The following is a 27414-nucleotide window of genomic DNA, read 5'->3' on the forward strand; positions in this document are numbered from 1 at the left end:
ACCATTTCATGTAGCGCAGAACAGGAGCTGGTCCATAATTTACTGGATACATTCGTAGACTCACTGGGGTAATATCAGGAATGGTCATTATCTTAAAATCAAGATGAGACATATTTTTTTCTGGAAATAAACTGCAAGGTTATGTCATGATACGGACAAGTCATAAAATTTCATAAGCAGAAAATTTCCAGATTAAATCACCCTGGAATTGTAGGTTGAGTGACACTGGACTGAGTAATCCATGGGATTGCAAGGATATAGGTTTTAGGATCCGTGGGAGTTGGGCAGTGTACCCATGGGACTGTTGCATTAGAGTTGAGCAAACCAGTAGAAAACCACAGGAATTCAACACATGTGAGTCATCTAATTTTTCTGAGTGTTGAATGAAATTCCATAAATTGTCTTCACTTCTTTACACTTTCCTTCAAAATGAAACACTGAGGGATTGTTGGCACACTCAACCAAAGGGAAATGTCTTTTGCATTTGTCTTCTTGGATACATCCATTACAAGATGGCTGCTTACTGAGGAGCTGAGACGTTGGCAGAAGCTGTTCTATCACAACCTGAGAGCTTTCTTAATGATGTCTCAGCCTCAAAATCTGTTCTGACCTTGAGATATACTACCGTGTAAATCATTGCTCTTCTTGCTTTAAAAAGGGGTTATACCCTACTGTTAATGGACAATCAATTCTCATCATGTTTCTGTGCATAATCCTTTAACAAAACTATTAACCTATTTAAATTAGTATTAACTAATCACCAAAAATACTGCATAAGGAATTGACGTTACCATTTATTTGGTGATGAAGCTGTCACAATGGGTAGCAACAAAAGGAAAACTTCCACATCAAAATAGATAGTCTGACAAATTTCTTAATGACTTAAGCAGGGTAATCACATAAAGTACATGTAATGATTATTTTCTAATGGCACTCAATCTAACATATCACCTTTACTTACTTCTTCATTCTACTGGCATTATTTTAGTTTGGAATGGAGGGAAGAATGGTGGAATAAAAGGACTAGGTAACTGTAGATTGTGCAACTCTGCCAGCCATTTGTGTCCACCTGCAGTAGTTTAAATTTATTACTCAACTAATTGTCCTGAGACAACACTCGAATGCTATGGAGCTCCAAGCTGGCACAGCCCTCTTGCCAATTACATCCCTGTTGGCAAATTAAAAGTTGTGGAACAGGCCTTATTTTGCACTTCCTTCCAGCTGGCGAAAACTGATTAAAAACAAACAATGGTGAAATTATTTTCAAGGCACACAATAATCTGTTAGTCAGAGGATTGTCACATTTTCACGTAAAATCATTCAACAATCACCAAATGTTCACAATTGTTAATAAACTCAATGAAAATATCTGGGTTTTTTTAGAGATTAAATAATAGTTGAAACCCCTTACATGTTTTACCTGTTATAGTTCCAGCAGGAAGTGCCATATATTTCAGAATTGGATAATGGTCACAGATCAAGTGTTTTAGCAGTAAATTTGCTTTGGTGGAAATCTGACACTTGCCATGTAATGGGCTCACACTATGACCATGTACAAATTGGAGCTAATTTTCAGGCATGTTTTCTTTGAGTAAATGTTTCTTTTCTACTTAGGCATGAATGTCTCATTAGACAAACAACTCCTTGGTAACTTATTCCTGAGTAATGACCTATTCCTTTCCACACAAAGTGGCTTATGTGAGTAGGGGTCTTTGTAGTTGTGTCTCCCAGCTGTTTGCCCGAGCAGTTCTCAGGGGGAGTGGATGCAGCGAACCTGGAATAACAACAACATTAAACTTCATTTGCCTCTCTAGAGAGTTTAAACCTCACTAAATGGATTGAATTGATGTGATATTGTATTCCAGGCAAGACCAAAGGGTTGCGGGGAATTAACTTTCTCCAGTATGTGTTCATTGAAGCTTCTTTAAAGGACGGCTGGTTATCAGGCTACATGTGTTGGTTGTAATTAATATGGCCTTCCACACCTCCACATGTTGATAAGTATTTGCACTGTCTGGGTGATATTCGCAAATGAAAGCATTGCTGGTGGTTCCAGCCATTTAGTGATTTCGTGTCACAAAGTTCAATCTATTGAGCATTAATCCTGAGCAGTAATGAGCTTTCCTCCACATTTTGCTATCATTATATCAAATTTGTGAAAGGGTTCAAGCAGAGGAAGGAGATAGATGCCCTGAGCGGGAGAAGAAGGAACCATTCATTGTGGAAAGCTTCAGGTTGATGCTGGGGCTGGTGTTTGTAACTTCACACCTTTATCTCATAACTGTGGACGTTTTGTTTGAAATTGTTAGCTAAAATGTCATGCCTCGCTTCATGTAAAGGTTAATCACTTTGAGCTGTCAGGATTTTTTCTTTTGCTATTTTTAAAGCACAGATGAAGTCAACAGCATTCCAGTGCCCTCTTGTATCTGGTACTTAAACTATGACTATCATCACTTTTATTCCATTTAAGTCGAGGTGTCTATTTTAATTAATTACGCAAAAATCAATCTTTTAGCAAATCATTTGTAAATGACAAAAGTATGTACGCAGTACTTTTATCAGCAAGAAATATTCACAGGTAATACAACACCTAAATAAATATCAGGTGTACCTCAGTTCATAAGGTCACAAGGAACAGGAGTAGAATTAAGCCTTTCGGCCCATCAAGTCTACCCCGCCATTCAATCATGGCTGATCTATCTCTCCCTCCTAACCCCCATTCTCCAGCCTTCTCCCTATAACCTCTGACACCTGTACTAATCAATAATCTATCTATCTCTGGCTTAAAATTGTAAAGTTGTAAAAAATTGTAAAATTGCAAAGTCAGAAGTTGTATGAATTCGGCAAAGTTTAGAGTAACGAGAAGCATACAGCATGAATGTATCGGAAGATTATGGGCAGAGAAAGTTCAAGAAGTATATTTATCGCTTTGGCCTAAATTATATCTTCTACCACTGTGCAGGTCAGTGGGTCTGCTATTTGTCTCTGACCCATGTGATCTGTAGCTCTTCAGATCAAAACTAAGTCTTGCTGAGCTGAGATCAAACGGGCGAAGGTAGGGCGACTGCTGGTGATTCATCATTGCCAAGGAGGGGGATTGGGCCAAATGGGGCTGTTGCAAATGAAGGTGACATTCCTGTTATCCCCTCTGTTTGATGAGGGGATGTTCTCATGATAACATGATTTTCCTTTCAGGAATGGAACAGCAAAATCTCCTGTACATGCATATTGCAATATAGATATGTATATAGATAACAATTTATACCTACACACACTCAAACAAAAGCACACATATATATATATATATATATATAGGCACACACAAATGCATAACATAGTGCTGTGACTACCAGTTTCTCCAGTATTTTAATGAATATGTTTGTAAAAAAAAATGCTACAACCTTGTGTAATATGTATTGCTTATACACCATTATATATGGGTAGCTCTTCCCATAAGAACCACATATTTACAACCACACATCAGTGAATCTTGTGTTGTTATTTTAATGGGGGTTAAGCTCTATTAAAGTTACCAGCTTTACATGTATCTTAAAAGATAACAGAGAGAAAAACGTCTTGCAAAATTTTAAGCGTTTGTCTACCGTCAGATCGAGTCATTTGGAAGATTCATAATTGCAAAGCAGCAGCTTTGGCTGTTAGCAATGCAAAGTGCTTCTCATGCTTTTACTGAAGTAGTTGTGACTGCATACTGACACACTTTCTAATACAGAGGATTTTAGTTGATCAACAGAACAGAAAAGGCATGAAATCTACTTGACAGAATTATATATTGAGAAATGAGAGGCAGGGTAACAGGTACTTTGTTTTCTCCTGGAATCATTTAAAATCAGCTTCGGAATTGTCAGATTAATGAGACAATGCCCTTATTTTGTTCAAAGTACTAAGTTAAAATGTAGTTGAATATCAAGGTATCATAAACTAAAAATCAAGCAATGTTAAAACGTTATTTCCGATGTAGTTGGTTATAATTTTGTAATTTATTGTGGCAATGATTCCCAAGTTCTGGAAATCAGCAAACATTTGTGATGGAGAAGTGCCCCACAGATCAGCTGTCAGAGAAGGAAAATAAACACTTTGGTGCCCTGAGCTTGCTCTGTTGCTATATGTAAATTTTGTGACCAATTGAAGAGTCACACGAGTGCAAACATTTGGTGCAAGTATTTTGTTCCATAACAAAATGTCAAGTTACATTCCCAGTTTCATAACAGATTGATGGGAGATGGTAAAAGATAGCCAGTGTTCTCTCCTCCCATCCTATCAATGTGAGACAGCCCTCCCACAGAGCATTCTCACCAAGACACAACTGCTTCTACATTCCTAATGCTTATAGTGCTTGCTGGGCCTGTTTAGTAGAAATGAAGCCCTTGCCTTCCTTGTTTGAAGCTAGTCTTAGGCTAATCAGCAGAAGGTCTCTATTAAATGACTAAAATACAAGAACTCCAAAAGTAGTTTTTAGACGTTAGACTTTAAAGATATAGCGTGGAAACAGGCACTTGAGGAGGCGCTGTGAACTGTTTGCGTGCTACTGTATGTTTCATTTTTTCCCCCTTAGTACCTAATCAGATGTACAGCACTTTGGTCAACGTGGGTTGTTTTTAAATGTGCTATACAAATAAAATTGACTTGACTTGACTTGACTTCGGCTCACCATGTCTGCGCCGACCAGCGTTCACCTTGTACACTAGATCTATCGTACACACCAGGGACAATTTGCAATTTTTACCGAAGCCATTGAGCCAATAAACCCTGCACGTCTTTGGAGTGTGGGAGGAAATCAGAGCACCCGGAGGAAACCCATGTGGTCACAAGGAGAATGCACAAACACTTTACAGACAGAACCCTTAGTCAGGATCGAACCTGGGTCTCTGGCACTGTAAGGCAGCAACTCTACCACTGAGCCAAAGTAGTTTTGTTTTTTTGCAAGTAGAACAATAAAGCATATCAATATTTGAAAATAAAACAACTACAAATATGCTGCATTCTTTAGCAGTGTCTAATTTGCTAGCTTCCAAAGATTAGCTGAAGAAGTGGCGATTTAAAGATGTTTAATTCACTACCAAGTAGAGGCGGTCTTCAGGATATAGTTGTTTCCCTAAATAACTCTCCCTACTCCATACTCCCTGCTGTTCTGTAATCTAACAACATCTTGTTGGTAGATTATTGAACAGCAGCGGCTGGTAACACAGAATTTCTAGTCCTCATCATACCTGTTCTCAATCCACCACGGAGTGTATTAGTTCCTTGGAAAATATTCGCAAAATTGAAGACATTTTACGAGTAAACAGTCTGGCGTTGAATACTCTGCAAGAACATTGCGTGGGAATTAACATAGAAAATGCATGTAAGCATGTTGTGTAAACATAATGTTTTACCAGTGTTTCACGGGGAATAGATTTAATCATTTGACCTCTATTAAACATTTAATCTCTGTGCCACAGTATATTGGATTGTTGGCTGAGAGCTCCCAGTGTAATAACCGATCCACCAAAACCTTTCCCATTTGTTTTTCTTTTGTTTGCTTGAGTTCCTGCAATTCTCATCCAAGATGTCGGGAGGAAGGGAATGGCAAACATCTTGTCCCATCCTATTCTTCACTGCATGAGGCAAGTCACCTCCCTCAAGCCTGCCTCCTGGTAGATCAATCTAAGAATGGTATTCGTGGTGTCACTGGGAAAGGAATTGGGACAGACTTTTACGTTTATCATGCTGATATCTAATGGGTTACTCGGTATGCAGGATTGCAACAACTCTGTTCAACTATTTAGACTAAGTTTTATTCAGAATGGCAACTTTACAATATGCATCAGACGAGAAAAATATTTAGGATAATGACAGCTGGAGTGCATTTATCATGTAAAGGTTTATAATTAGGTTTGGCCTTCAATCTAATTTGCAGTTTTAAACTTATAAGAGAAAAAACAGGGTAAATGGCCTTAATGGGACTTTGGGCATTTTATGGGTCACAGTGAGACTGGAGTTTGCAGAAGTAATTAATATTTTATATTGGTTGCTCTTTGAAAGTTGGACTACCTTCCATTTCTATCACAACGTGGTTTACAAGGAACAGCACTGCTTTATATTCTTTATAAAGTTAGCTTTTGGCAAATATAGATAGTAGAATAAACCAATTTTAGTTTCTGATATGTTGAATAAAACTGCTTGCTAATTTCCTCAGACCATTTACTGCCATATAAATACTTTCCTCGCTTTTGGACTTCCTTAGTCCGCCCAAACATAGAATGTTAACTACCGTGAAAGTATATATAAATATGAAATGTTATATTTCATACAGTGCACTAATACTTTAAGCTGATTGCTAAAATAAACATAATTAAATAATAATAAAACTTCCTTTGAATCCAGATAAAGATGTCCATTGAATTTGGTTAACATTTGACGACTAAAAACTTTATTCATCAAATTAATTGATGCAAAGAATTGATTTAAAATTCAAAAGCTCAGCATTATTACTGGGGAAATATATTAATATATCGAATAGTTAGAAATGCTAAACAAGGCTCTAAGTTTTCAAAGATGGTGGAGTGTATGGAAATAATTCTTGGTGTAATGGTTAGAAGGAGTGTGTCCTGTTATTAGTGATGATTGGAAACACTTTTTTTGCTGATGGTTTGTGATGGTAATAGTACCGTTTTGTGCAACAACAAAGAAAAGAGAGAAAAAAACATCTGTGACTCATTGAAACCATAAAAACTCATCAGGAATACCTCATCATTCACAATAGTATTAAAAGATAATATTTTCCAGCAGCCACTATTACCTAGTATGACTCATGGGTATATCACAACCCTGCTTTTAAGAGTCTTGTAAAGGGAGCAATCACACCATTTTAACTGGGCGTTCCACTCTAACACTGCCCCTACTTGCAGTATTATTACTTTGCTAGGGATACTCTCCCTCAATATTACATGCCGCAACATACCATTTACAAACAGTGGGGCGGGTGATTATTAGGTGTTATAACCTTTCCAAATTGTGCAAATTGGTTTGTGCAGAAACAGAACCTTCTGGGATCATTCAAACCAGGGGGAAAGGTTTACTCTGGATGCTCTGTCACAACATGGTAAATGCATGTTCAAGTATTTGCTGCGTTGCTAAACATAGTATCCAAAGCAATGTTTACCACAAGGAAACATGTAAATATGATATATATTAATAAAACTGTTTTCCAGTAAATATTAAAGCATATATACCTAAGTTTTTTTAATGTGTTATAAAGGAGGTATGTGAAAATGTTTTAGTGCAGTTAAAGGTTTATGAAATTAAAAGGAAGTGTTAACTAGATTATTAATTGGCTCAGACTAGATCCTCATAGTGCCACAGACACAGGTTTGATCCTGACTACGGGTGCTGTCTGTGAGGAGTTCGTACGTTCTCCCTGTGACAACGTTGGTTTTTCCAGGTGTTCTGGCTTCCTCCCACATTCCGATGTACAAGTTTGAAGGCTAATTGACTTCTGTACATTGGTACTAGTCTGTAGGACGTGGAACTAGTGTATGAGTGATCGATTGTCAGAGTGAACTCAGTGGGCCAAAGAGCCTGTTTCCACATTGTACCTCTAAACCAAACTAAACTAAATTGTCCCTATACAGATCTACTCAGGGTTCATCCATACAAGTGTTATAGTTGTGCCTGTTCCTGCTGACTATATGTCCAGCATCAATCCCACCCCCCCACCATCCATCCCCCATGTATCGTGGTTTCACCTCCATATCTGTTGTTATCCTGACCATCAGTTGTGCCATGAGGGTGATCTCTATTTGTCCAAACCAAAACTTATGTATGACACATGTGACGCTCTCAGTCATAATTACCCAAAGAGCGTCTCTTGGTGTGGTGGAACGTGTACTGCTCAATGGGCAATGTAGGGGTCAGTTGCTAGAGTTTGAATGGTCTGCAGAGGGTAGTCATAGAATAGATATAGACATAGAATCATACACTGTGGAAACTGACCCTTCGGACCAACTTGCCCTCGCCGACCAACAGGCCTCATCTACACTAGCCCTACCTGCCCGCGCTTGGCCCACCTAAACCTACCCTATCCATGTACCTGTTCAAATGTTTCATAGATGTTATGATAGTAAACCCAAAGGCAACAGGAGATATCCCTGTCACCATCAGACTGCCACAGACTCCCTTTTCCTCCACTAATGGAATAAAAGAAACTTAACTATTGAATAGTTTGAAAGTGATAGGAATGTGGTGATGGTAACGGTGCCATTTTAACACCATTCATTCCATCTCCGATTAGGGGGCTTCTGAGTAACATGTCAACTTGGTACTAGATTAGTGACTATGCCGAGGGTCATTAACATGACGGTTAATTCCTCCTTAGGTCAAACTCAGTGAACATACTGTAAGGGACTGTGATTGATTTTGTACATTTGGTATGTGTGTAACAATTCTTGATTGTTACACACATACCAATATGTCACCTCTCCATGTTCTCCAGAGATGCTGCCTGACTCACTGAGTTCCTCCAGCCACTTTGTGTTTTGCTCAGGATTCCAGCATCTGCAGTTCCTTGTGTCTGCAATATTAAAAACCTGTCTCCACATGGTCATAATACCTCAAGTAACATATATATTTGAATGTAAAGGATTTTTCTGGAGGGGAAAAGTTACATATTAGATAAACAAGTAAAAACAGATAGCGAATGTTGTTGATGGTAAGAACATTTTGTTAACTGTAAAAATGGATGGCAACCAACTCCAGAATCAGAAATCAATAAGGCAAACTATCAGCTCAAATGGAATTCCTTCACATTGCTTTCTTCAAATAGACATCTTTCTCACGCAGGAAGTATGGTAGGGTATGTTAAGGCACTGATAACTATTCCTATGCAGGTTAGGTGGGGTTCATGCTTTTGATTTGTTTCCTCTTTTTGCACCGTTAGTCGAAGTTATTAATCTGACTGCAAAGTAAAGTCTTCATTTTGCGAAATGCATTTGATGTCCTGCTATTCATTCACTTCAGTCATGCTTCCATTTAATCTTACTTGATTTTAAATAATATTCATTTTGAGAATGCATCTTGTTTACCTGACCAAAAGGCAGTCTGCAAAAGACTCTGCGGATGAGGGAGAAAAAAATTGGTTTTATTGCGATTTATCTATTTATATCCGCAGCTCAATTTCCAAGTTGTTTATTTCCTCTCTATGGTCCCTTCATGCATCTCTCCTTAGTTTAAAGATTGTGTGAGCAACTAATTCCTGATGTTTTTTTCTTCATGATACATAGTTACCCGTAAAAATGGCACAAAGTGCTGGAGTAACTCAGTGGATCTAGTAGCTTCTCTGGAGAACATGGATAGGCGATCTTTCCGGTTCAGGATCTCATCCATGTTCTCCAAAGGTGCTGCCTGACCCACTGAGTTACTCCAGCACTTGGTGTCTTTTTTTGTATAACAGCATCTGCAGTTCCTTGTGTCTGCCTATGAGACAGAACTGGGCTGGAGCTCATCCATTTGAATCACAAACATTATTTAGTAATATAAGGTGAAATCACAAATTTGCAAAAGTAATTGCATCCCCCTTTTTCCTGTCAGTATTAAAGACTCCTGTCTGTTATTTCCTTTCTCCAAGCATCCATGTATCTGCACCTCATCAGAAGATAACAGAGACCAATGGTGAGCTGTTTCTATGGTTGACCTTAGTGGGAGCCAATTTCCCGGAGTGAACATTGTTTTGCTCCATGAAGTTCCTTGCCGATGAACACATTAAAATCGATCAGGGGTATTAAAGTAATGATTTTGAAATTCGATCCTTGCATGACCTTTCCGGCAATAAAAGAAAGTAAGATGCAAGATGCAAAACTGCATTTAATTAGCCTTGTGACCGTGGCTTTATTGCAGCCACTATAATATGGAGATTCTCCTATTTCAGTAGGAATTCCAGTTTGGTATCTGTTCAGGATCCCCATAATATGATGTGTATATAGTTTCATGGCACATATGTTATAAACTAATGATTGTATTTGGAGTCAAGCATGGAAGGATTATTATTATATCGCAAATGTTAATAACAATTGATAAATGGCCGTAGTATAACTGTTTGGAATTTCTATTATTAAATCTGTGCAACATTTTTATTGTAAAACTGAATGCATCTCAAACTACACTTGTGTTCCCCAGGCCCATATCTCTTCCATTACGATGATAATTGTCAGCTCTGAATGTTCCAAAGAACCGGAAATGAAGTTCTTAAGTTGGAACAGGATATGAAATTTCCTGCATTGTCTTAGGCACAGGTGCCCAGCGTGCATGAGGCCATGGAATATTTACAAAACTGTGTCATTCCATGAGTTGGAAGATACTAGGAGCCAAACAGCTGCTAATGCTTCAAAAATAGTTGAGTATTTGATGTCTGCCTCGCTGAGCATGGGAGTCCAGAACTCTCAAAGCAGGAAGCCACATATGAGAAAGGAATTATTTTTTTATGGAATGAAGTTGCAACCAGCTACTAAATCAATTAAAATGCAAGAAATTCCCATTCATTCAATCCTCCGTTCACCTAAAGTTATTCCTCATGTGGGAAACCATTATTTGGGATGTGAAAACTCTTCCGGTACCAAAACATGTGTGAGGCTGAAAATGCAAAAACATCCGTGAGAAATGCTGTGGCTAATTCTCCAGCTATTATGCTGCATTGTAAATCAATTTAAACTTTACTGAATATTGGGAGAAAAAAAGAGTTGAGCAACTCTACTTAAAATAAATATTGATCCATCCTCAGCCATCATGGGATATACAGGACGTTCTTTGGGTTCTTAAAATATTCTCAAATGAATGAAAACATATAGATCTCTCTATTATATAGGGAGGAACAGCAGATGCTGGCTTAAACCGAAGACAGACACTGGAGTAACTCAGTGGGTCAGGCAGCATCTCTGGAGAAAAGGAATACGTGATGTTTCGGCCCTGAAGAAGGGTCTCGACCCAAAATGTCACCTATTCCTTTTCTCCAGCAATGAGTTACTCCAGTTTTTTGTGTCTTGTCTTAGATCTCTCTATTCCATGTTTCAGAATTAAACTTGTGGATAGATTATAATCTATATACTAAAACTCTCATTTGTTATCTTGTTTGTGACTGAACTTCAGCCAAAACGGTACATGAAAGCGCGACAATTTTAGGCCCACCTTACTCACCATTGTCACTTTAGTGATAATGCAAGTAGTTTTATTGAAATCGGTGTTATTTTTTTAGTTATTCACATTTTTAAGTTTAAAGGGATGGGGGGGGGGGGGGGAGGGGAGGAGGGAGGGTGGGGGGAAGGGGGGAGTGGGGGAGAAGGGAGAGGGGAGGGGGGGAGGACAGGGTGCTGCACCAATGCAGGAGAGGTTTGGGCCCAACAGGTCGACTTGGTCTAGTATCAATTATAATCCAAGGGTACAAGTACATGGACCAAAGTTTTATACAGACTGGACTGTTTCCACAGTTGAGTCCATTTGATACTGAATTTCTTGATGAAAACATATTACATTTAATAACCAAGAAGAATGTTATAGTTAAAATACTACTCATTATTCTAAATCGTGCCACTATCATTTAACAGTTGAATTTACTACACCAGTTTCCTTCCTGCACACACAGTGTAGTTTAGTTTATGGAGACACAAAGAACTGCAAATGCTAGTAACCACAATTTATTGCATGGACTACAAATTACTGGAGTATTTCAGCTGGTCAAGTAGCATCTCTGAAGAATATGGATAGACAATGTTTTGGGTTGGGATCCTTCTTCAGATTGTAGTGGGGGGGGGGGGGGGGAGAGAATGCTGTGAAAGAGGTGAGAGTGGGCAAAGCCTGGCAAGTGTTGGTTTAGTTTATGGTCATTATCTTGTTATTTGAGATCTTTATCTCAGGAATAGATTCTGAACTAGAACACAAAGTTGGGGGCATCCTTGCCTGAGAGAATACCATAAAAAGAATGGAATAATTGTCATAACCTAAAATGCACGACATATTACAGAATGTGCTTTTATTTCACGAAATAAATAATATTGGCATAAACAACACATTGTTGTGATTTTTCAGACGTACTTTCGGTTTATGTGTGTTTTGCAATTCCAGTTTGCTCAAAGTCACCAAGCATTTTCCTGGATGCAGGTTTTCTGCTGTGAAATGCTTTCTCATTTGTATGTAAGTTGTACAAGAGAGGAAATGTCTACACTTTACCCCAAAATTATCATTCCTGTGTTCAAACCTCTCCATTGCCTCATCACTGTTACTTTGTCCAATCCTCAAGAACACATTCTTCAGTTCTGGCCTATTGCACATCATGGATTGCCTTCAGCTATGTCGACACTAAGCTCTGTTTATTCCTGCCTTAGCATTTCTACTTTCTCCTTTTTTCAAGATGGTCCTAAAATAAAATCTCTTTAACCAGACCTTCGCTTATCTGAGCCCACACCTCGCAATGTGGATCAGTATCAAAATGTTCTACAAATTTCTTGTGAGATTACTTTTGACATAAGGGTGGCAGGGTGACACAGCTGTAGGGATGCTGTCTTACAGTGCCAGAGACCGGTTTGATCCTGACTACAAGTGCTGCCTTTGCGGAGTTTGTACGTTCTCCCCGTGTCCACGTGGGATTCTCTGGGTACTCAGATTTCCCCCCACACTCAAAAGATGTACAGGTTTGTAGGGTAATTGGGTTCGGTTAAAACATTGTAGATTATCCCTGGTGTATAGGAAAGAGCTAATGCATGGGGATCGCTGGTCGGCGCGGACTTGATAGGCCGAAGAGTCTGTTTTGGTGCTACATCCCTAAACTAACTAAAAAACTAAGTTTGATACCGATCTATGTCTATTTAATTTAACATTTTAAAACTGTCATAAAAGTATAAGTTACTCTCTCAAGTTTGCCCTTAAAATTTTATGCCCGATGCATTTATGCAAACTTGTTTGGCTCAGTGAGATAATGAATTTGATAATTTCTCCTGTTATTAGATGGTAGACTAGTTTTCTGTCAACAAAGCCACTACTGTAAAACCATCACAGAGTGTGTACAGTCCAGAGCATCCAATTCCACAGAAGAAAATTGTGATTGATTCCCTCAGTAGAAGTATTGGCAATGCAAATATGAAAGGGAGCGACAAAGGATTTATTTTATTGAATGAATTAGAAGAATCTCAAAGATGATCAGAAAAGGCGGTAATGCGATTTAATAAAAGCCATAAACATTCCAAACTAAGATTTAAGTTTTCTTTCTGGAGGAATAAAATCCATGAGTCAAGAAGTTAAGTTCAACTTAGCTAGAACAAAATTTGTTTCCATATGCATTTCTGGTCTCCATAATTCAAAGAGCATATCTGGAACAAATAGCAAAAGTTCATGTTAGGGAAAGGTAGAAATATAGAGGAATATGTTGAATATGTTGGCATAACCTTTGGGCCAATAAACTGTTTCTGTACTGTTAAATTCTATGTAATTCCATGTACGTAATTAAAGGAAAGACATTGACTACTGGATGTCTGGGCTAAAAACAGGAATATGCAACAGCATTATCAGTGGAACCCTTCATTACTGGAGCACTGAAATTAGAGACTGCAATTGCTGTGGACAATGTTGTAGTAATGCATCTTTAACAAATTCCACTATCTGCTAGATAATTGAAGGCATCAATATGTTTATTTTAAATTATTCTAAACCTGCATTAAAATTGCAACAAGAAGTATTTGATCCAAATCGTGAGGTGTTTAGAGTTATTGCTCATAGAAATTACCCAAGTTACGTCCACGATGACTGTTTATAAAAATGATGTAGAGATTAAAACCTGATATAAAATACCTTAACATCATTTTCATACAAAAATGCATTCATTAAGAAGTCACATAACTACAAAGGTTCTAAACTTTTTTCATTCCATTGTACAGATAGCCTTTCATTCTGGTTTTCATTACAAGCAATTCAAGATAGCAAGATAGCAGACAATAGCAAATCTAATTAATTGTTCAAACACAAACTCTCCTTGAGGAGCCATTAAGGTTCCCTTCTCTGCTAATGAATTAAGAGTCATAAGTGTTAGGAGTAGAATTAGGCCATTCGGCCCTTCAAGTCCATGCCATTCAATCATGGCTGATCAATCTTTCCCTCCTAACCCCATTCTCCTGCCTTCTCCTCATAACCTCTGACACCGATATTAATCAAAAATCTATCTATCTCTGCCTTAAAAATATCTACTGACTTGGCCTCGACAGCCTTCTGTGTCAAAGAATTCCACAGATTCACCTTTGACTAAAGAAATATCTCCTCATCGCCTTCCGAAAAAGAACATCCTTTAATTCTGAGGCTATGACCTCTAGTCCTAGACTCTGTCTAGTGGAAAATCCTCTCCACATCCACTCTATCCAAGCCTTCCACTCTCCTGTATGTTCAATGAGGTCCCCCGTCATTCTTCTAAACTCCAGCGAGTGCAGAATGATACAAGCAAGTTACTGAGAGGAAATCTCTCATCTACATTATCCCACTTAAGGAGGACATGCTTTGAAACTTAAACAATGGCAATGGTAAGTGCGTTTGTTGGTGGTTTGGGTGGTGGAGGCAGGGACAGAGATGAACTAACAATGTTCAAACATTTTTATTTTTGAATGCCAAAGAGAAACCAATGATCCTGCGCAACAGACTTTAGAATGGGTGATTCCTTCAGCACTGAATTGGGTCAGCAAACCTGAGTCCCTCTTCCATTACACCCTTCTCACTCTTTCCCAACTCCACTCCAAGATTTAAGGGCATGTAGATCTCTATTCTCTTAACACTCCAAAAAGATAAATAAAAACCATTGTCTTTTTATCTTGCTTGAGCACATCTTCCATTTGTCAAGTTATTAATATTAATTTTGTTCACCAATGTTTTTATGTTAGTGTCTCGTAACATAAATGCACTGGCCAGAGATGAAGGAGATGTCCCTTTGGTTTGCCTTCAATATGTTTTAACTCCAGCCTCAATTATTTTGATTTATCTGGCCCAATATCTTTAATATTAACAACCGCTTCCATGGTTCATATTATCGATGAATCATTGAGTTGAATCACTGAATCATTTAATGTGTCTTTCCTGGATGAAATGCCATTCTGGTGTTGACGTTGGCGATTGGCATCAATTTTATATATACCAGGAAGTGGACTGAGTATGCCAACTAAACTTACACATAAGCATTGCAGCTAGTATCTAGAAGGTTAGCACCCATTTAGCTCGGCTAAGTCTAAAGGTTAGATCTCACAGATAAAAAAGGCACCGTTCTAGCCCATTCCAGCTTTAGGATCATTTAGAATATCTGCATCATTTTAATGCATCTAATAATTCTGAAATGTAACAGTTTTGCTATACTAGATTAAATATTGTTTGCATTTGAAATATAATCTAGACACATCCCATATTCCCTGAGTATTGTGTCACAAGATAGCACAAACGTTTACAACTGATTGTGATTGGAAACCAATTTTGACACTTCTATGCAGTAACATTAGCAAAGCAGGACCTGGAATTGTGGAGGCAAGCTGGGACTAATAAACCTATCATTTAACTTGTTAAATTATGTCATTAAATATGAGAGCAAAGCTTAATTTCTAGTGACATTTTCTGAAACCAAAGTAAAACTATAGTTCCTAATTGCTCTATGCAAACCATAATTTTAAAGCATACCATGCCCGCAATGTATTTAAAAGACTTCTGATGTTATTTAAAAGTAGAGCTGAAATTACATTGATAGAAAACTGAGAAGCTATTTTGACATTTTAGCGAATCATGTCATTTAATTTACAGAGGTGTAATAAAGTCTTAAAATATACATGTATAACCTGTGCAATAAATATCCAAAGCCACGTGTTATGAAGTCACAAGCTTGACCCAATCATGAGTGATATTTACCAACTTCCACTGTGGACTAAGGAGAGCTATATTTTTATTTCTATTAAATGAGTAGAAGTATATTTATATAGCAACTGAAACTCAAAAATTGGCAGTTTCCATAAATCTGAAATAGTAACAGGAAATTCTGGAAAACACTCAGCAGTTTAGGTAGCATCTGTGGAAAGGGAAACAGTTAATGTTTTAAATCAAATACTCGGTATCTCCTTCAGCAGATGCTGACTGGCATTTTCTGTATTTGTACAGCTTTGTTGAAACTGCTTGTGAAATCTTTTTTTTTTCATTATTATGCTATGAGTTAATTCCTGCTGGTATATCTCCATTTCCTCTGGAGCAGCTCAAACACATTAGAAGTTGAGATGGCTCAACCATCTGTGAGAACTGAGGTTGCATAGACTGTAAGTGCCACCTTAAACCAGATAGGTTAATTTCATTTCCATGTAGGTTTATCACTTTACATCTTAGTCTCAGAGGTGTGTCACATCAGATGGTTGTATCCAGCTCATCTACCTGATATGAACAATAGTAAGTAACACTAGCCATTTTACTGCCCAATAGAGAGAATTACAACTGAACATGAATAATGGATTAACGGCTCATTAAAATGGATGAGAACACAGTTGCCCAATAAACTTCTTCTGCCTCATTCCTAATGAGCATCAAGTTCTGTTTCATCCTTGTTTCTGTTGATTTATATTATTCTGGTCCTCTGATTTATATTTATATTGCTCTGGTCCTCTAACACTACACATTCATTAAACTTCAATGACTAGATCAGGTAAACTGAGTCTTTTGCCCAGAGTAGGCGAATCAAGAACCAGAGGACATAGGTTAAAGGTGAGGGGGGAAGGATTAAACCTATGAGGGGTAACTTCTTTACACAAAAGATGGAACTACTGTTGGAGGAGGCAGTTGAGGCAGGGACTATCGCAACAATTAAAGAAGCATTTAGGATCGGTACATGGTTAGGATAGGTTTATCGGGATATGGGCCAAACGCAAGCAGGTGGGACTAGTGTAAATGGGGCAAGTTGGTCAGCGTTGGCAAGTTAGGCTAAGGGCTTGTTTCCACGCTGTATGACTCTATAACTTTGAGATTTAGAATGTGGATCAGCCATGATGTAATTGAGTAGAAGAATGGGCTTACGGCCACTCTGTCCTTGGTCATCTGTTCTTGATTTGTTCTGGCCTTGATTTGTTCTGGCCTTTTCTGAACTCCAGATTCCCTTTTACTTTCAGTCTGAAGAAGGGTTCCTACCTGAAATGTCACCATCCTTTATCTCCAGAGATGCTGCCTGACCCGCAGAGTTACTCCAGCACATTGTGTCTATCTGATGGACACTATGTGTTATACCGCTTATCTGTTTCATTGGGTGAATAAATACTTTAGTTTAATCGATATGTAAAGTATGGAAACAGGCCCTTCAGCACAATGAGTCCGCGCCGACCATCGATCACATTAGTTCTATCCTATCCCACTTTCACATCCACTCCCTATATACTCGAGGCAATTTACTGCGACCAATTGACCTACATACCTGCACGTCTTTGGGATGTGAGAGGAAACTGGACCACCTGGAGAAAACCCATGAGGTCACAGGGAGAACGTGCAAACTCCACAGTGACATCACCCAAGGTCAGCATCGTACTTGGATCTCTGGTGCTATGAGATAGCTCCACCGGCTGTGCCACTGTGCCACCCAGATACTGGGACCCATCACCCTATGCAGGCTCCGTAAGTCAGTGAGTAGCTCTATATATGTACAGTGGAGAAAAGAACGTTGTTGGCTATCAGAATACTCTGAAATTCATCAAAACATTCAACAATTAGTCACCAATGAACTTCAAATGCCAGAAATTAGTCTTCATTCAAATCAAATCATCCTCTATCTTTCTTCACCCTTGTGGTCTTGGGCTCATGCATTGATAGTTCCACCTAACTTGCTACTCTTGTGACCCCAGGGAGTGAATATCAACGGGTTTATTGAGAAGGGAACATGGTGCACAGCGTTGCAGCCAAGCTCACCCTAAATATTCATGCCCATTCATTCTCCAGCGGCAACATGGAGTTGGATTTGGAGCGAGATTTAGGGTTGGTTTTCATAATTGGGACTTGGGGCTACACAGACCCAGTTTGGAACAAGGTTAATTCAACAAAGAATCCAGAACTTCTTTTCATCTCTGGCCTTTGTCCAACCTTCTGCCAATCACCCCTCCATCACCTGGATCACCTTAGCACTGGCCAAGCTTTGTCCTCCCCTACCTGCTTTCTCCTCAGGTACTGTCAGCCTGAAATGGTCCAAATCTAAAACGTTCTCCAGAGATGCTGCCTAACCTTCTGAGTTACCACCGCGCTACGTGTCTTCTTTGGTAAAGCAGCATCTGCAGTTCCTTGTGTCTACAGAACTTATTTGGTTCAATTGAGCATTAACAAATATTCTTTGTAGAGAAAGAAACCTTGTGACCGAGGCAAGGATGCACTGTACCGGTGATACATTTGGATTTTAAAAGGTGTAGCCGGTTTTACTACGGGTAACGAGTGATGCAAAACGCTGATGGATCTCATGGAGAGCCATAGAGGGGGGGATCTGAGAGTCATACTGCGTGGAAACAGGCCCTTCGGCTAAACATGCCGATGCCAACCAACATGTGCCATCTACACTGGTAGTACCTGCCTGCGTTTGGCCCATATCCCTCTAAACCTGTCCTAAACACGTACAATACAATATACAATATATCTTTATTGTCATTGTACAGGGGTACAACGAGATTGGGAATGCGCCTCCCATACGATGCAATAAATTAATTAGCTGGTCAATATTAATTTAAACAACCCAATGAAACAAATTGTAACAGTTTTAAAACAGAATAAAGTGCAAGTAGATCTGTGCCGGTTCGCTGTGCGATGTGACCATCCGGCTCAGCAGGACCGGTTCATAGCAGCTATGGCCCTGGGGATGAAGCTGTTCCTGAGTCTGGAGGTGCGGGCGTAGAAGGCCTTGTATCGTCTGCCCGATGGTAGAAATCCTTTCTGCCTCCATGCAGCTGAGATACCACACAAGGATGCCATGTCTATGGTGCAGCGGTAGAAGGTCGTCAGCAGCTGTTGGGGTAGACCAGACTTTTTCAGTGTTCTCAAACGTACCTCATTTCTGGGCAATGAGTACCGATTTAAATTATGGAGTTTAAACGGTTTTAAACACCCAAAAACCTGAGCAGGAAGAAAATCAGCACAATGAAATGTAAATAGGTGGTGGCCAGTTTTCACACGGGTCTCAGAAATATGATGATGGAGTAACAGGCAGAACATGGACACACTTTCCAGTGAAATAATTCCTGGCCACCACGCGGTATAAAAATTGGGAGAGGGGTGGAGGGTGAGGGGAGAAATTAAAAACTAAACTAAACAGCGGGACAGGCAGCTTATCTGGAGGGAAGGAATGGTCAGAGAGGGAGGGCCCCAATCCTTCTCTCCAGGGATGCTGCCTGTCCCGTTGAGTCACTCCAGCATTTTGCGTCTATCTTCGGGGTAAACCAGCATCTGCAGTTCCTTCCAACACAATTTTTTTTAAAACTGCGCTGGGAATACAACACAATAATTAATGCACAAAATGCTGGAGTAACTCAGCAGGTCAGGCAGCATCTCGGGAGAGAAGGAATGGGTGACGCTTCGGGTCGAGACCCTTCTTCAGACGTCTCGACCCGAAACGTCACCCATTCCTTCTCTCCCGAGATGCTGCCTGACCTGCTGAGTTACTCCAGCATTTTGTGAATAAATCGATTTGTACCAGCATCTGCAGTTATTTTCTTATACAATAATTAATACATTCTTCGGTACAATACCGAAGTCGGATACTGGGACGTGATAGCTCCAGGTTACAAATAAACATGTTTAAGCAGAGAAATACAAAGATACACAGCTCTCTCGCCTTCTTCTCACACTCGGGATTATTTATTTTAATCAGCCGGATCCTCAATAAAGACCTACATGACAATTGAAATGTCTACAGGTAACTCGGTCAATATTTACAGTAAAGAAGGTGTCATTTTAACTACTACACTGTCGATTCTTTAACGACAAAGTCGTATATCCTATCACAGTGAAACCACCAAAGACAGACACAAAATGCTGGAGTAACTCAGCGGGACAGGCAGCATCTCTGGATGGAAAGGAATGGGTTGACTTTTCGGGTCGCGACCCTTCTTAAATCACCAAGTTTAGTCTTGGTCGGCAGAGAGATACTCAATGTTGAACAAAGGTTGAATGTGAAATACGCCAAAACACATATATCAGGGGTCGCAAACCAATTTAGTATTATGTTCAGTCTCAATCTTCGATGGAGATTGTTTCTTCACAACCCAGTGGGAGGCGCGACTAAAGGAAACTTCAGAGGCGATCTGATAGAGACATCTTCAGTAAATGCCACTCAATGGCCAACGCGGTGAGCTGAAACATCGCCTGGAAAGTCATCCTCCTAATTGAAGAAGGGTCTCGACCCGAAACGTCACCCATTCCTTCTCTCCCGAGATGCTGCCTGACCTGCTGAGTTACTCCAACATTTTGTGAATAAATACCTCCCAATTCAAAACCTACTTATCCGGATGGATTATCTTTTAAATGAATTGTCGTCCCATTTAGCGGCGGCGGGGAAGGGTTGGCGATTATTGGGGGTTTATAGAGGGTGCGGCGGTTTGGCACTTATCCATTCTGCGACCCCCGCTATCACACTATTTTGCAATCTGCCGGGGCCGGGATGTGCGCTCCAACATCCCAGTCGCGACTTTGCTGGCCGGTGAAGCTCCACACTTGTTAAAGCGGAGGAGAGGAGGGTTGGGAAAGGTCGGGGGGTCGATGACGGACGGAATGCAGGAGATGTGGCTGCTTGCAAGGTACCCGCTGATACCAAATACCTCGACCCTTCAGCGCTGAGTTATGGGGATCTGTGACTCGCCTTGTAAAACTGCCAGCGCTCAGAGTGCCAGCTGCAACGATTCATTCATGAGGCAGTTCCACAGAGCTGCGCTCCTTTATTCCATATCTCCTTGGAAGCAGCTAATCCCCCATTTCGCCGACAGATTAAATTTACGTACCTGACTTCAATAAATCAGTATTCTATTATATAAATATTTAGCGACTGTTATACATCCATCCGTGGGCGCGGGGGGGTATTATAAATACTGTTCTCGTGCAGACTTAAACAGAGTATAGATGGGAAATCTTAATGACTCCGATAAGCTGTAAAAAGTAAAACTAAAGTGTACGCAGTATTACTTTACTGCATTCCTCGCTGTGGACATAGGCCATCTCTTGGACATAGGCCACCTAACCGTGCACCTTGGCTGCTTCTGATCGACGGCGCTGGGCACGAAGAGCATTGCATTTCATGCTCAGAGAAGGGTGGCTTTTGATTACCACCAAAGGACTTTGTTTTTTTTGTATTAAAACGTGATTCCAATCCTCAACTAATCGTCGCGGGAGATTAAATGCTCCTTCGAGGTCTGGGGAGAGTTTGGGGCAAAGAATGTTTGTTGAGTTTCTCCCAAAGAGAGGAGGTGGTGCAATTAAAAAGAAGTCCCAGCTCAATGGGCCGTGCATGGGGTTAATTCTGGGATCCGATTTCAAGCGTTAAAGGCACACCATTTCAAAGCGCGGCGGGATGAAGTTGTAAAGATTTCCAGGCGGTGGTCGGCGGGAGTAACCTGTAGCTGGGGTAGACACACGAAGCTGGAGTAACTCAGCGGCTCAGGCAGCATCTCAGGAGAGAAGGAATGGGCGACGTTTCGGGTCGAGACCCTTCTGAGAGATTCCTTCTCTCCTGAGATGCTGCCTGACCCGCTGAGTTTTTAGATTTTAGATTTAGAGACACAGCGCAGAAACAGGCCCTTCGGCCCACCGTGTCCGCGCCGCCCAGCGATCCCCGCACATTAACACTATCCTACACCCACTAGGGACAACTTTTTTAAAAACATTTGCCCAGCCAATTAACCTACAAACCTGTAGTATAAGAAAATAACTGCAGATGCTGGTACAAATCGAAGGTATTTATTCACAAAATGCTGGAGTAACTCAGCAGGTCAGGCAGCATCTCGGGAAAGAAGGAATGGGTGACGTTTCGGGTCGAGACAATCTGAAGAAGGGTCAGATATACATAAAGTTCTGTATATATATAAATATCTATATATATATATATATATAAAGTTCAGTGTGCACACACACACACATATACGCACACTGAACATTTTTTTAATTGCTTATTATTATGTTGTTTACAGAATAATAATAATTCTAATAATATATTCCTTTATTCGTCCCACACTGGGGAAATTTACAGTGTTGCAGCAGCAAAGTGGATAGCAAGAGAACAAGAGATCATTCATTATAAATAAATAAAAGATACATAAATTGTCATCAGTTTTCTGTGTGTTCTTAGCTGTTATTGTTGACTCGTCTGCTGGGAGCAGTGCTGGTTATGCAGTCTCACAGCAGCGGGAAGGAAGGACCTCCTATATCTCTCCTTCACGCACTTGGGGTGAAGGAGTCTGTCACTGAAGGAGCTACTCAGTGCAGTGACAGTGTGCTGCATGGGGTGGGAGTCGTTGTCCAGCAGCGATGTTAGTTTTGCCATCATCCTCCTCTCTCCCACCACCTGCACTGAGTCGAGGGGGCAACCCAGGACAGAGCTGGCCTTCCTGACCAGCTTGTCGAGTCTCTTCCCTTCCGCCGCTGAGATGTTGCTGCTCCAGCAGACCACTCCATAGAAGATGGCCGATGCAACCACCGTGTTGTAGAAGGTCCTTAGGAATGCCCCCTGCACTCCAAAGGACCTGAGTCTCCTTAGCAGATAAAGTCTGCTCTGGTCCTTTATAGCACATCGGTGTTTTCAGTCCAGTCCAGTTTATTGTTGAGGTGGACACCCAGGTACTTATAAGAATCCACCCTCTCGATGTCCATTCCCTGGATGTTCACCGGTGTTGGGGGGTCCTGGCTGCACCTGCGGAAATCTACCACCATCTCCCTGGTTTTCCCCGCGTTGATCCGGAGGCTGTTCCGCTGGCACCAGTCCACAAACTCCTTGATCAGTTCTCTGTACGCCCTGTCCTCGTCACCCGTGATGAGGCCGACGATGGCAGAGTGGTCAGAGAACTTCTGTAGATAGGAGTCTGCAGAGCTGTGCCTGAAGAGTGTTATGTGTTCAAGAGAGAGCTCGGTTTAGCTCTCAGGGCTAAAGGAATCAATGGATATGGGGAGATAGCAGGAACCGGGTATTGATTCTGGATGATCAGCCATAATCATATTGAATGGTGCTGGCTGGAAGGGCCGAATGGGCTACTCCTGCACCTACTTTCCATGTTTCTATGGTAGCACAAAATGCTGGAGTAACTCAGCAGGTCAGGCAGCATCTAGGAGAGAGGGGACGTTTCTATGATATTCTGTTGTGCTGCTGCATATGAGAATTTCACTGTTCTATCTGGGGCATATGTCAAGGAAACACTGTTGCCTCTGTCGGTCAGGGCTTGGAGGGGAGGTGGCAGTGATAGTTACGGGTGCTTCAGAAGGTTTACTGTGGTTCATCTCTCGCTGAGATGATGCTTCCGAACATCAAGCAGGCATTAGTTGATGAGAACGGGGCTTCCACTGCAGTTATTAATAAGGCGGAGCTGGCACTTTGCTGGCACTGTGAGAGGTTGGGACAGGGATGGGACAGGCGTTTTGGAAATGCTGGTGCCTTTGCCCGGCGGGTGGACGGAAGATGGGTCCCGCCCCGAAAGGTCGCATGTCCATGTTCTCCAGGGATGCTGCCCGACCCGCTGCGTTTCTCCAGCACTTTGTGTCTTTCCTTCATGGGCAGTCGTTCACATTGCTGATCGCTCGGGATTCTCCCGGTTTAAAGGATGAAGACTGGGCGGTTCACTGTTGTGGGAGTTTCCGGGTCGGCCGACGTCTGGTAAAGAGTTGGAAGGAGTGTCTCGACCCGAAACGTCGCCTGTCCTTTCCTTCCCAGACGCTGCCCGACCCGCTGAGCTCCTCCGGCACTTTGTGTTTCGTTCAAGTCAGTAGGTTAGTTTCAGTGGAGCGCCTTGCACTATCTCAGCGACTTTTGGCAGGCGATTGAGAGAACGACAGAGAGTGATCAAAATTGAGGGGGTATAAGAGTCTGCTGTACACCTCGGCGACATTTACTAAGGTTCAAAACGCAGAGTGGCAAAAATGGTTATTTATCAGACTGCAGAAGCGTGTCCAATGAGACACGCTTTCAATGTGAACAATGGTCTGGTCTTGACTATAAAGAAAGTTCATTTTTTTTTAAATGTGAAGATTATTCCGAAATTCGGCAATATACTGGTCAGTGGTAATAACCTCACCGGGACACAAGGGAAGACCGGTGAAATGAACAGGTACATCGCAGGTAGAATTCAGTGCAGAAAAGTTTGAAGAATTAATGAATGGGAGACATTATAAAACATTATAAAACGTTATGTCATTATAAAACTAGCATGTTAACTTGGATGCAGGAAGACTGAGATTGGGACATTTTAAAAGTGCCGGGGGAATTGATCGTGCTACTTAAAAGGCATAGAGGACCATTCCACATAGAGGTAGATAGGAAAACAGCAACAACTAAACCCTGTGAAGCTGGTAGGCTCTAGTTGGAATGTTGTGAGCAATTCTGGGCACTAGAATTAAGAACTGAGATGCAAGGCAAATTAATTCATTCATTCAAAGAGCCAATATGGATATAATGAAGGAAATGACGTGCTGCTTTGCTGTATTCTTTTGTGGTACAATAGTGGCTGTACATTGATGGTGAATTTAATTAGTGGCAGTCAGGTATTTTGAGGCTACTACTTCCACAAGACAGTGAGTCGCAGGAGTACAGGAATCTATTTCACACATGTCTGAAGACAGTAATAAACATTGCTCATTGCTCATGCCCCTGAGACAACAGACTCCTCACTGACTCCTCATGTTGCTTGTCTTCCCAGCTTTTTATTAACAATGAATGGCATCATTCAGCAAGTGGAAAGACCGTGTCAACCTACAATCCATCGACTGGAGAGAAAATCTGTGATGTTCATGAAGCCGACAAGGTGAGCTCGACAATGGTGGTTCCAAACTCTCGTGGTCAGATTATCTTCATAAATTAATGAGTTTATTAACAGCCAGAATTGGACAATACAATAACTGACTTTGTGAAAATGCAGGCCAATGAGATTGGTCATAATTTTATATTAGTGAATTAGGACCATGAATATTTACTCATTTAACTTTGCCAAGAGGTAAATCATTTTGGTGCACAATGTATCGGGATTTATGAATATACAATGCATGGTGATTTTTGTACAAAGAGGTTCAAAATTGCTGGGAAAGTATTGGTGAAATAATGTAGCTTATTATGTCTTAAATATTTTGGAGTTGATGACATAGAGGAGATATGCATTGATGTCTGATTCTCTGTGATGCTGGGTCTTTGGTACAATTCCATTGTTAATCTCAGCAGTGTTGGAAGCATTGAGATCTTGTCACTGAAATAAATTGTGCAGTTCATGTACATTAAACTTACTTCAGTCATTTAGGGCTGGTAATAGCCATTGTGGGGATCTTATTAATGTATGACATTGGCAACCCAGGAAAGAAAAGATCAACCTATCGAGCCACAATACAGATGGTGGTAAATTGCTCCGAAAAGTCATTTAATATTTTTTCTCTGTTTTGACACATTTTTTTGATTTTGATATTTCTATCAGTGTTGGTAAATAATATTTTTCCCAATGCAAAGTCCTTTTGATATTCAATGATGCAAAGGAGAAAAATAACTTCCAAAAAATAAATGTGGAGTGCATTTGAGATACGACCCAGTTAATGTAGCTTGCTTGGTAGAATGAGGGTGTCATGGTTCCAAAACTTTACCTTCTCGGGGTCTGTTGTGCACTGATTGCCCGGATTAATCAATTATCTTGTTTCATGTAACCGGCAGGATGATAGGAAGTTAGATATTCCTGAGAAAGCAGCGATATACTCATTGGTTGTTCCTGGACTCAATGCACAGGCCTTCATTTAAAAACATTTAGATTTTTGTACCAGGCACACATTATAATCCACAAACATAGTTGGTTGCAAACTTGAATATCGTTCATCCTGTTTCCATCTGCATATTTTTCTCTGTATTCTTATCCCTTTGTTGGGTAAGGAGATGGAATGTTGGGCATGATGGTCAAAGTCACAGGTGCAATATTGACATGGCAGCTCTCGTTCTGCTTCATGGATACAGCAGTTTAAAGAATCAGCACAAAAACATGGTTAGCCAAGCTTCCGACTGAGGCTGTTCTTTCACCTGCCAGCTGAATGGCGAGGTTTGAGAAGTATATGGTCTTTCAGATTTAAACTGGTAAACCCCATCCCTGGAAATGGCTTGCAAGCCTGCCCAGCCTCTCCCTCAGCCTTACCAGCTGTTAAAGCTGTCTAGATTTAGTTTAGTTTAGTTTAGTTTAGGGATACAGCTCAGAAACAGGCCCTTTCGGCCCACCAGGTCCGTGCCGACCAGTGATCCCTGCACATTAACACTATCCTATATCCACTAGGGAAAATTTGTACATTTTTACCAAGCCAATTAACCTACATACCTGTGGATCATGGGAGGAAACCAAAGAACTTGGAGAAAACCCACGCAGGTCTTGGGGAGAACATAAAACTCCGTACAGACAGCACCCGTAGTCGGGATCGAACCCAGATCTCCGGCGCTGCAATCGCTGACAGGCAAAATTCCCATACCGCAGAATGTCTCTGACCTTCACATATGTTCAAAAACTGTTAAAATTAAGAATGCTGTTTTTAATTTTTTTTATTAAAACTCTCTTCATTCTTGGGAAGAATATAAACCAAATTTATTTAAATTAAGGAAAGGAAATCAGCAGGTACACTTCTGTCAGTGGGCATCCACCCACAGGTTAACCTGGCAGACGTTTCTTAGACAGATTCCCCAGCAGAAATGCCAGGAAACCTATGGGCTTGAGCGCTTCCCTGCAGGGTTCCCCTCTGTTTAGGAGTTGCAAACCCCCACAGAACGACATAGGTAACAACTGTGGGAAAGGAGAAGCTCTGGGCCACTGTATCTGAACTGTGAGATAAAAACGCCATTATTATTGTGGACAGATTAGTAATCTCTGCCCCAAATACATACATACACCTTGTGAAGTGATTGCACAAAATGTTAGTTGAGTTTTCAAGCACACACACACACACACACACATATATATATATATATATATATATATATATATATATATACACACACAAACACATATATGTATAAATGTATATATGTGTGTGTGTGTGTGTGAAGTCATGGTCATCTTTGAACCCGAAGGACGAACAACAACATGTGTATATATATATATATTTATATACGCTTGTGTGTGTGTGTGTGTGTGTGCGTGCATGTAAACATAGAGCTACCTCCCTGTATAAACACTGTTCAAAACAAAAAAGTTTGCAAGCGTTGGTACCACT

At 40.6% G+C, this 27414-nt stretch overlaps 1 protein-coding gene across 1 annotated transcript in view; it reads left to right on the forward strand.

Moving 5' to 3' along the window:
- aldh1a2 (aldehyde dehydrogenase 1 family, member A2) overlaps positions 1-27414 on the forward strand; it is an 80785-nt gene that overhangs the window by 5030 nt on the left and 48341 nt on the right. The window contains exon 2 of the mRNA XM_078427391.1: positions 24891-24995. Coding sequence (XP_078283517.1) covers positions 24891-24995 — 105 coding nt within the window. The remainder of the gene's footprint in view (positions 1-24890; positions 24996-27414) is intronic.

This window comes from Rhinoraja longicauda, chromosome 33 (assembly GCF_053455715.1).
Source record: "Rhinoraja longicauda isolate Sanriku21f chromosome 33, sRhiLon1.1, whole genome shotgun sequence".
Taxonomy (NCBI): domain Eukaryota; kingdom Metazoa; phylum Chordata; class Chondrichthyes; order Rajiformes; family Arhynchobatidae; genus Rhinoraja; species Rhinoraja longicauda.